Source organism: Falco peregrinus, chromosome 7, assembly GCF_023634155.1.
Source record: "Falco peregrinus isolate bFalPer1 chromosome 7, bFalPer1.pri, whole genome shotgun sequence".
Taxonomy (NCBI): Eukaryota; Metazoa; Chordata; class Aves; order Falconiformes; family Falconidae; genus Falco; species Falco peregrinus.
In genome coordinates this window covers 22,029,789-22,042,159 of record NC_073727.1, presented here as the reverse complement: position 1 = coordinate 22,042,159, position 12,371 = coordinate 22,029,789, and the positions used below count along the sequence as shown (strand labels likewise).

Sequence of the window (12,371 nt, the reverse complement as noted above, 5' to 3'; positions counted from 1 at the left end):
GAATGGCACTTTCTTTGCAGCACCACAAAAGATGAAAAACACGTAACTTGCCCAGAGAACTCTATTCCAATAATTATTATTCTATGGTTTTATTTACCATGGTCCTATGTTTTTATAAAGTAATTATTGCTACTGATCTTGGTAACTATATGAAGTTTTGAGATCAGTCATATCTTTGGTCAATGCATAATATATATAACTACAATGAGTGAGATTAACTGCTACAAATTTTAAATTAAAAAAGGTAAAAATCAAAGAATTAAAATATTCATGCAAACAAGGAAGAATGAAACAATGACTTACAACAATAAGCAGCAGTTATATGTAAACCAGATGCATACATGACATACTTCTAGAATTTTGGGTGGCTCATTAGCTTATTTGAAATCATTTAGAGAAAATAACAATGTAACTTTTAAAGTACTATATAATAGGATCTTAAAAGTGCAGCCCAACAGAACTAGTAAATAAATTAAATTTAAAATGTTTCCAGTTATGTTCAAGACACTACATATAACAGGCAAACAGAACAAAGGAGTATTTTTCTCTAAGAAGGGTAGTTTTCTAAAAACAAGACAAAAAGGAAATTAACTTTTTAAAATATTGGCATTTAGCATCTAATGTCTATAAAATCTTTAAACCTTATCAGTAGAAAAAAAATTATTCAAAAGATTAGCTATGTTATGTGGCTCAATTAACACAGTCTAGATAACTGATAGATAACTACAATACCGATCTTCAAGAGGCAGAATTTATTATTTAAATTTACAGAATTTAAACACGAGAAGTGTTTTAATGAAAATAATACCTAAAAAGAAGCAGAAATCTATCAGCAAAGATGTTACAAATCATCCCAGGCCAAAACAGAAAATTAGACCTTTCAACAAATTTGAAAACTAAAGAGGTCCTAATGTAGGATATGTTTTAAAATAAATCCCTTCCAATGTTATAATTCTAGATTAAATTCCAACTGGTGAGCTGAAACTTACTGAAACCTAGGAATGAAATTTTATTTGCATGAATGTAATTGTGATTTTCATGACCTGAAGTGAGGCCAGTGAATAGTGGCAATGGAAGGAAAAAAACAACCAGGCAGACTAATTAGCTGCATGAAGACATCAGAACTGGAAAAGACAGTAAGGTGTTATTTATAATATTCATAAAATATAAAAGAAAATAATTATGTAGAAATGAAATAGTACACATTATAAATTAATGAATCTTAAATGAATAAGATACAAAGCACAGAGAAAGAGCAAACTATGATTTAGCTTGATTTTGGGGAAATTTGATATGATCTCATACAATATTTTCACCAACAAAGTAGGGAAATGGACTAGATGAATTAAACATTTACAATGGGGCATTATCTTGTGAAAAAAATACAGTATGTGTAATTTTGAAAGAAAATTAATATGGTTACGTATTCAGTCTACAGAATATTAACAGAAACACCGTCATTACTCTCCAACTCATGTTTACAATAATATTTGGTCTCATACCCCTGAAAACGTCTAGTAACAGAAATAGAAATTTTAAAAGTTTTTTTTTAACTTCACAAGCATATATTAAAAAAGGAACTAAACACTGATATTCATACCGTCATAAATCCATCCAGCAAACCTGAATCAGGCTTAGGAGGCGCTTGCAACCGCTCCATAGACCACTTTTCAATGATAGATGACACCTGGGTATTTTCCGTGTTTAGAATTCTGAATCCTGTCATATTAACACCACTATAACGATAGGGTTCTACATCCAAGGCAAACAGGTCCTGAAAAAAAATGACCATCATATAAATTCTTTAATACACTGCAATTTCTATTTCAATTGTTAGATCATGTCCCCAGATGAGAGTACTGAAATTTGCAGGAGTAGCAGTGCTGTATGTGCCTGGAAGTATGCTCTGTTTATCTGGAGGCCTATGTCTATGAGTAAGCAGCTCAGCTGACCCTATAGTGGGAGTAATCTGATTCACAGAGGAAGAACAGCTTCAACTGCCATATTTAAAAAAAAAACAAAAAAACAACCCAAAACTTCTAGGAAATGCTAAGCGCAGTTTCAGTACTGTATCCATTACTAGTTAGGCTTAAATACTAGAGTTAGCTTAAATATTGCTATTAATTGTTAAAAATATTATTAATAAATGCTACTTCTTTGGCTTACCAGAACAGACTTAAAATCATAAAATAAACAGAACAAGAGTTTCCCTGCACTTTCAGTCTCTATGAACTGTGAACATGTTGATCTTCAGAAAACAGTGAGGGGAGAGGGAAAATGTACATGGCTTTAAATTTAACCAAAAGCGTTTTTCACAGTTATCAACCATACTCCCCAACATGGACATATCTTTGACTAGAAATTTGTCTTTGCAAGAATAAATTTTGCCAAGGAATACATTTTCAATAGATATGTACACCTATTATGTGTAAATTTAGCCCCACAACGTATGCAAAGGCAAATACAAATTAATAAAAAGAAGAAAATCAAATTTTAGATCAAGCAAGCAAATTCAAGATTATCCAAGTTCTTCGACAGAATCCTTAACAACAATGTAGAACCAGTACTTGACTTCAGGAAACTCAGGTCTAAGATCAAGTTTTGAACATGGCAGGTGGGGGGGAAATTAAGTTGAAAACTAGGCCTAGCTATGTGCATTATAAACAAACTTTTATTTGGTTTACTTTCGTTTTCTATTTAAATATTTTTAAGTGATGTAATCAATGTTATACCTAAGACATTACTGTCCTAGAACATAATTTTAGTTTCATTGAACATAGAAATTCCCCATATAATTCATACTTGGTCATTCATCTCAGTTTTAATGTATTTTTTGCTGACAGTTTACTATATTGTAAATTTCCATGAAATTGTAGTGTTAGGTGAAATATTTGCCTGAATCCATTTTGTTTACTGGCTAGAAAAGAAGGAGATTAAATCTGTAATGTGGAAAACCAAAACAGAATTCATTATTCATTGTTAACATTACTAAGCCCACAAAAATATCAGCTAGTTATCAATCACTACCTATTTTTAATTATAGCTAGTAAATATGATACCATTTTCCATATATAATACCTTAGATATGTAGGTGTAAAAATGCTTCTAAGTCACTCATGTACAAATAACCTAATTCGTCCTTTTTCTAAAGAAATCAGAGATTTTATTGCCAAAGAAAGGTCGAACATAACTAGAACTATGTTACATCTCTCTCTTTAAAAATTCTCAGCTTTTACTGTGAAAGATGTCAGAACCTCAGATGCAATTATTTAATCCAAACACATTCATGTTTACACTGGAACATAATAAATATACACACAATAACTTGCCTATATTATAAATACACATAGGTTGGTGTATTAATGAGCTACTACTACATTAGACACTGAATCAATCAAGAGAGGAATACACAAAAGACTGCTGTAAACACTGTGACTGGAAAATTTATGACAGGACTGTGTCAGGTAAGAAGCAATTAACATATCAAAACAATTAAATTCTGATGCAAGCTCCAAAGCTACATTGCAAAATCAAAATCTATCATCCATTTGTGCACACTAAGTTATACTTTGATAGCTCCAACTCAATATAATACTTGTCTCTCCTAAAAAACCCTAATGTTCTAATTAGGAAATAACAGAAAATCCTGATTTTTAAACATAGTTTTAAGAATAAAAAGTAAATGCCACTGGACAGCTCTACCACTCATAGAAGCAATTTTCACCAATAGCAGAATGAAAACTTAAAAAATAAAAAATCCCTTGAGACATCTAGAATCCATTTTGATAGACTAATGAGGGAAATCCTGTTTCATGCAATCTTAAATCCATAAGTGATAGAAAAACTTACCCTTCTAAAATAATACAGGTACTTGTACAGGGTATTTTGCTTTTAGAGTTCTAATGAACTTCAAAAATTATTTTGCTTTCTATTCAACAATCTTTTTCCATACTAACACTTTCCATTCCACAAAACTTCTGTTTTGTGATTCTGAGATGAACTTTCCATCCTACTGTAAGGACTTAAACATGCATGCAACTTTAAACATAGGTCACTTCCAGCATGGTTTTACCAAGGCACATCTGTCTCATGCTTGAAATTGCTTGCATTTTAAGAACCTTAATGAACTGTAATCTAAACACACAAATTTGAACACAATGGAAAACAGAAATGAGCACACTGTATTTTCTAAAGTTTTACCAACATTTAAACTGTGTCTTATGCTGTGGTAAGCAGCAAAAAAAGGTCTTCACATACTTTTATGTTTTGTAGGAGCATTCACATTTTAAATGTTTATTTATTGCAAAAGTTAAATCTGATGGTTCCAAGAATGACCAAATCCCTTCTTAGTTACTTTTACAATGGACATCAAAGAATATTGCATAATTCATATGCCTAAAAAGTTCATGTGGACTATTAAATAAAATACTGCTAATATTCACATCAAATTATTCAGGAATCATATGACAGTGAAGACCTTGTAAATGACCTTCATTTGACCATCATATGACTTGTAAAATGTTGGGTTAAAAATATGGAATATATGACTAAATTTAAAATGTCATAATCTTCACATAGAAATAGTGAAAGGAGAAAAAGGACAAAATTAACAATATAAATAATCAATTATGAGTTGTATACTTAACCCTGCTTGAAAGTTAAAAACTGCAGTGCTACAAAGTCAGTTGCATTTTCAGGTGTGTCAGTTCCCACAGCATACTGTTGAACAATAATTAAATCATCCCGATGAGTTTTCACTTGAAGTAAGAAAACGCAACAGAGAAAACATCTTGTATTCACACCCCATTCCAGAGAGACCTTTTTCACTTTGTCAAGTAATATAATTAAAGGAAAGTAACATCTTTGTTAGGTGTCATCACTACATTTATATAAGCCACTTACCAGTGTGGTAAAGATATAGTGATAGTATTCTGTCATCATTCCCATAGCTAAAGCCTTGAAAAAATAAACAAAAGATTAATCTTTCTGAGGTCACAAAATACATTTTTATCACACTTACATGGCAAATGAAAAACTGCAAAAACCACTACTGGGATCAGACTACAGGGTTGGAATTATACTAAAATTAGGTCAAGCAAGTAATTTCCTAGCAGTTAGAGCAGATTACTGACTATTAAAGGAATTTATGAACCAGATCTTCTGATAGAAAGAATATTATTAAACTGTTTAGTACAGTAAATGTGAAAAAGGCTTATAGTTTTACATACTAATGGACGCATTAAGTTGCCACACAAAATTTGAGTTGAAAATATTTTCATTCATTATTGAACTCTTCCCTTAATAAGAATAACCTAATAGGAAATAATTTTCTATTTTGATGAATATGAGTATACATTTAAAAGAAGGACCCAAGCTTATATAATATGTGTGTATATTTTTTCAACCATGGAAGAAAATACTTGAGTCAAGTTTTGAACAGCAAGATACATATTACTTCAGTAAAAATGAAAAATAAATGTTCACAGTATTACTCTATAAACTCAGATATCTATCAAGTACCTTCATGTGACTTGCTAAGTATGTAATACCAAATAGGTTTTGATCAATTGTGTATTTTAAAATATTCATACTTTTAACAGCATAAGAACAAATATTTGTAGATACAATTTTAAAGCAATAAACTATGGAAGTCTCATCACTTGTATTCATTAAGGGCATTTTCACCTGAAAAGCATGTATCTTCATGCTCTGCACAAAAGTATCCTTAGACTAGTATGATTTATTCAATGATTTTGGTATCTACAGTGAGTTTTACCTAATTTTAACACTGAAAAAAAGCTACACTATTAAGCAATAATTCCAGGAATTATGAATGGAATTTTTTGCCAAGTCAGTACCAGATACACCTCCTTAAACACACTGAAGGTAACAACTATACAATTGTCACAATACCACAATTTGTATACAAAAGATCTATCAGCATTCTGAAGGTTGTGGAAGCCGTTTTACTTGTGACATTGCCTGAAAATTGATAAAATTCCTAGTCTATATGTCCTTTTCCAAAGAAAAGTTAAAAGCTAAAATTAACTCCAAATATCAGCTGCAGATCAGATTTTGTATTTTAGAGAAGACTGACAAAAAATACAACACTGTTCCAAAGGATACTTATACTTGTGTATTTAGAATTCCACAATAATATTTAGACCTGCAATATAGCGTGCTTGTAGCATTTTATATTTTCTAAAACACAGGAAAACCATTACCTCATGAGAAATATTACAACTTCATCAGAAATTGTACAACTATAAACACTGTTAGCTTTTTAAAGAATTGTGTTATTGTTTCTTAAAAAAGCCAAGGTATCTTCCTCTGTGTATGTAAGACATTTGCAGTCCCCTGTTATCTTAACTGCTTATAATCAGGTCTTTCATACTTCACAGAATCTCCACACAAGAATGTCCTACACATGTTCCTGATTCTGCTATGTGCCATTTCACTGGCCTCTCAAGGTTCTTTGTTTTCTTTACTTCCAATTTGTTTTCTCTTCCACCAATTTCACTGCTAACCTTTCCAATTATCCATCCAAGAAGAAACCCCTTGTCATGTCTCCCCAAGTTCATACCTCCATTACCAGTAAAAATAGGTTAATTAATAGTTCACAAATAAATATATAAATATTTTTTTATTTTATTTTTCAGCAAACACTTGTAAACACTATATCTGGCATAATATCATTAAATAATAAATACAGCCTTAACATCCTTTGTGCCAATTTTGACAGCAAGAGCTCACATTCAGCTGCAGAACTACAAATTTTGGATATATTTAAAGCATTGCAATATTGGAACTGAACGGAAAGCTAAAATTCTACAGAAACTGTATAAAGATCTAAACACTCATGAAAGAATTGTTTCTGTATTTTCCGTCTGTAATCTTTAGGCTAAGCAGAGTAGTTTGATAAAACAGTTTACAATTGGATTTAAAGAGGTTGAACACTCACTCTTGGGTCCTTGGACATGATTAAACATACAATGCTTTCAATTTTGTTCCCATTTCCCTCTAGTCATGTTTTTCACAAAGTTGTATACTGTGAAAGAAAAGTTTCCTTTCACCTAAAAGCTACTAGGTACAGCATAAATAATGTTCCTTGATGGACATAGCACTGCAGCTTTGTTTTGCCATCAAAACATTTTCCAGCTGCATTTTTAAGATGTTAAAATAATTAAACACACATTTAATGGTTTGTGCTAAACAATTAGACTAACTAGGCTGGCTGGCTTACACCTAGCTAAGAGCAAAAACCACCAGCAGAGCTTTAAAATTACTGGGAATTAATAAAAGCCTTTTAATCCATGAACAATAAAGCAAAGAAATGATAAAAAATAGGTGTGTTTAGTAGCAATTTTAATTGTACCCACAACAACACACCTAAGTACCTTTAATAAGAGACATATTTTCAAATCTTAAATCCATATTCTTTTCAATTTAAACCATAAAGTCTGCTAGCAAGCATAATATAAGCATGAGTAAAGTCACTAAAGACTGTGCATTAGAAATATAGCATATTGTTTTGGTTTAGGTATTCTATCCTCCTTACTGCAAGTCATAGTCCAATTGAAAAGCAATGGGGAAAATGACCTCTGAGCACAAGGAATTTCCAGTCTTTGGAGCTTATTAAACTAAAGACACACAAAGGCTTGTCTTTATGCATACTTCAGGGTTACAGCAAGCTTTTTTATGAGCCACATCCTTTGTTTACTGCTATATTGTCACCTTCTCTTAGAAGACATCCCTGGAATCTGCTTCTGCAATACAAAGCCAGTTAAGTATTTGGGATTCTGCTTTATCTCACCTACTCATCTGACTTGTACACAACAATGCAAACACTACCAAAGCATTTACCCACACGTATTCAGGTGTTTTGCAGTCCTATAGTAGCATGAGGAGAATATGGCTCCAAAAGATATCTATTGGTTCTGTCCTCTCAGTGGAACACATTCATGTGGTCTGTTGGCAACACGCTATTCAAATATCACTGTCTTATAAAGAGTAGACAATTTAGAGGCTTCATTTAAAAGGGAAAGAAAAAAACAAAAATCCAAACAAACTTTGTTATATAAAATAACACTAAGCAAGCATTTAAAACCCTGGTTAAAACATCAATTCTCCAAAGTACCGATTCTTCATAGTTGAAAGACTGATGTATCTTTTCCCCTGTACATGAACCGATTATAATATTACTTTAAAAAAAACATATAATGAAAGCAGCCATCATTAGTCACCAATGAAATTATCTCTGAAATCATTGGCTGATTTTCAGTTAGTCCTCAGTAAAACTGACATACAATTCCCCTGCTTGCTAAATGCCATTAAGTCTGGATATTACTTTTCTTTATTAGGGATGAAAAAGATTAGGCCATCTAAAGCAAAATGAGAATTACCTGTTTCAAGATGCCTGCTGCCATTTCATGGCTGCAGTCAAAAATTACATGGAATTCTTTGCCTCTTTTCATCTCCTTTAGTAATGGCTTTGCATCTTTTGTGTCAGCTGGTAATTGACGGATTTTTAGTCTCAGGTTGTATCGTGATGGAGCCTTGATGAGCTCTTGTAATCGAATAAGGCCTTAAAGAAAACAGAGGAGTCAAAAGAAAATAAAATTATCAAAACAAAAACCTGAACTGCTAGCAGGTTAACTTAGTATAAACATTGAAAGTTTCTTGAATTTTTCTACCTTCTCAGTATGTTGCAACTGATACACAAAAGTGTTATTAAAAAGAAAAAATAAGAAAGTATCTGCACTCCCAATACTTTCTTATCACGTCTTTCTTCTTCCTTAATAGTAACAGACAGCAAGCAGCCTCAGTTAGGATTACCTTAAGACAAACAAATCTTTCTTTAGTACTATCATGCAACTATGACATTGCTCTTCAAAGAATATATATAATTATTCTAATTCAATTAAAGTAATATCCCAGACTAACAGTTTGTAATCAGACTAGCCAGTCTCCTAACTAATCTGTCTAGTTTACATACAATGTTGTGAATCATTTCAGCATTGTAAAACACTCTTACATAATTCACATAAGAGTATTATTGGTATTTTTCTTTATTATATAGGTAACAAAACACATACATGCAGCAAGAAAGAGGCTGAATAAATGCCTCATGCCATTGCATTCATTTTCAGTACTCTAGAATTCCATTTTGAATTACTTTACTTTTACTATGGAATTAGATGCAGTAACATTTTTCAAAAATCTTATTGCTCACATCAGCATAACAGTGTGGTGTGGTTTACAGATCACTGATTGGTCTGTGACCAACATTAAATATTAGGTTAACTGTATTAAAATGACAAGGTAAAAACAGGTCTCCTATAAACCAGTAGTTTATTTGTTAGGGAAAAAAAAAAAAAAAAAAAGATATAATCTTCTGTGCTAACTTCCTTCCTGCATTGGAGCATGCTCTACTTAGTGGCAGTAACAAGGGTTACTGTTATTATGTTTGCAGTGCACCTATATAATACGCCCAACCATCAAAAAATGGAAGCTTTCTCCTTAAGATTTCAGTTACAGTAGGATCCAGGCATAAATGAAGTGCTTCTAAAATTTGAAATAGCTCACTTCACTACCTCAAAAATATTAATGGAGATGACTAATTACTATTTAGTTATCATGAGAGGCAGTACTGTCTACTATTAAAAAACACTGGCATTTTATCTCTAAATATTCTTCCTGGCTACAACTGGATATCAATGCTGTCTTGATTTCAGGAAATGATGTTGTCGCAATGTAACATGGAACCACACTGCAGCATCATTAAATTGTGATAACCTCTGACAGGATTTAACACAGCCTTTTTCTAATATATATTATTCTTTTACTAATATAATGCTGAGAGATTTTACTAACATAGCGCTGCTATGATTTTTTGCTATGAAGCTTTTAGATAGTAAAAAACTTAGCTCTAGTCATTTCCAGCAGAACCAGTACAGAACAGTACAGAGTATCCCTGAAAGATAAATTCAGTCTTTTGTTTCATCATTCCCCTTTGACCTTGCAAAGGACCCACATTATTTTCTCAACAGTTTCTGCTGAAATTAGCTGGAACAGGAATTATATCTTACTATATAAGACCTTCTTAAATTAAGACTGCAGGTGTGGAGATCTGGAAGAGGATCCCAGTAGACCTCTTGGGCCCAAAAGCAGAGTGGGGAAGGAAAAACCTTGCTATTTATCACTTTAGGAATTTTTTTCTTCACTAACAAGTTTATGTCACAGATACTGTATCTCATATTTCATCACAAGTTCTCGGTAATACCTCCATCACATACAAACATCCTCAGCAATGTGTGTACTGCTCAAACTGACACAATAGTTACCTATAGCTAAATAATCTCTCAAATTTACATCTTCTAAAAACATTTCTGTAGGTTCTTCATTAACAGCTAAGGTACTGTGAACATCTAAATCCAGTATTTCAGCATGGGCTGACATTTTCCATACAGAATTATAATGTGAAAAATGTTAACAGTCTTTTGTACATAATGTAACAACACACCAAAATTTAAGGTCAGAGCAAAATGTTTTAACTCAAGGTGGGATAAAAAATAATTCCCCAAGTTCCAGATTATTTGTCATTGTATGCTAAAAGAAGACAATTGGAAAATTTTGTCCGGCACAAACTTTTAATTTTGACTCCTATTACACTATATTTAGCAAGCCTAATTTTAGGTGTGCCCTGCTTTCTTTGCTTCATTTTGTTTTGCTTGTCCTGCTTTGAAAAGGAGATAAAAGTCACCATTAAAGAATCACAGAAACATCACTAAATTTACTGGCAATCTGTAGTAGAGATTTCAAGGACAGAACAGATATGGAAACTGAAGTGCTTTCACATGACTAGACCTGGTCCCTGCTTGCTAAAACAAAGTAAGGTATACATGACTTCTGAGTAAATGGTTGTAAAAATAGTACTTTTAGAAACTAATAAAAAAAATTGCCATATTTACCTCAAATGCTATAATGATATTTATATAACATGAATTAATGTATTTAATGGAAGCTTAAATGGATTTAATACTTGATTTCTAAATAATCTTGAATAAATATACCTAAAAGCCATAGAGAAGAGAGGTCTTTTATAACTTAAAAGCTTATACATCTACTGCATATTAGTACCATTTTCAGATGTTCTGGGACAATTACATGAAAGTAAGCTTTGGAATGAACAACGTAACATACCCCATAGCCATTACCCACCTTATCAAAAATAACTGACAATAACACATCATTAAAAATACTTAGGATTGTCTCCAAGCCTTTCTCATTTCCTTAATGCTAAGAAAAATAAAGCAAATAGAATCTATGCCAGGGGTCCTCAAACTATGGCCTGTGGGCCAGATACGGCCCCCCAGGGTCCTCAGTCTGGCTCCTGGTATTTACAGACACACACACACACACCCGCCAGGGGTTGGGGGGGGGGAACCAAGCAGCCACAGATGGCTGCCTGCCACTTCATCCGCGCACCGGCCCCCTGTTTAAAAAGTTTGAGGACCCCTGATCTATGCCCTTGTGGTCCAAAAATTTGATGATTTCATATTGTAGAAGAAATTGAGTGTGATTGAATTCAGATTGAGGGAAGAGCCACATTTCAAAGCAGAGTCTTTCTCAAAAGTAAAGTCTTGCCAGTTGCTCACTTGATGTGATATCCATGCACTTCCACTTAAGAACTACAAATCACAAGAATGGCAATACAGGACAGGTAGTATGCCACAGTCTGCCAGAAAAAGAGAAATCCTGGCTTTTGGTGCTTGCTAGTCAAATATGACTGAGAAGACAGACAGAAAGAGTCTCTCTAAATAGCCACTTCTCAGTTTGAATAGGATAGTACTGCAAAATGTGTTGCCATGTAACAGACAACAGTATCCAAAGCTGAGTATGCAAACTACAGACATACATCTATCTGAAGTACTTACATCACACTTATGAGCAAGAAGATGGGGAAAAAAGGCAGATTTGGGGCGGGGGGCAAGAATTTGAACATACAGATATTTTCAGGACCTTGTACCCTTGAAATATTCAGATATTTATGGGAACTTCTGGGATAAGCTGTATTTTAACCTCCAAGTTACATTTAGTGGAAGAAGTTCAATGTCGCACTGAGCATTTGCCATGAACCTTCTTCAATCATTCCTTGCAGTAGAACAACACAACTGGAAATCACTGTAAGCACAGGAGATTAAGACAACACAAAATTCTTAAACACAGTTCTGTGTCACAGATATGTGGTAGGAAAGAGATTATAATCAGTTTCACAAAACAAGTATTAAACTCCCAATGGGAAAGCATTAAGTAAACTGCCAAAGATGAGAAGTACACAATTTGCTCAAAAATCATATCCATGTGATGCA

The 12,371-nt window shown here is 32.9% G+C and overlaps 1 protein-coding gene across 1 annotated transcript in view; it reads right to left on the bottom strand.

Moving 5' to 3' along the window:
* GRIK2 (glutamate ionotropic receptor kainate type subunit 2) overlaps positions 1 to 12,371 on the bottom strand; it is a 416,129-nt gene that overhangs the window by 246,103 nt on the left and 157,655 nt on the right. Inside the window, exons 5-7 of the mRNA XM_055811207.1 lie at positions 8,403 to 8,584; positions 4,903 to 4,956; positions 1,601 to 1,774 (exon numbers count right to left, since the gene is read on the bottom strand). Of these exons, the coding sequence (XP_055667182.1) occupies positions 1,601 to 1,774; positions 4,903 to 4,956; positions 8,403 to 8,584 (410 nt within the window). The remainder of the gene's footprint in view (positions 1 to 1,600; positions 1,775 to 4,902; positions 4,957 to 8,402; positions 8,585 to 12,371) is intronic.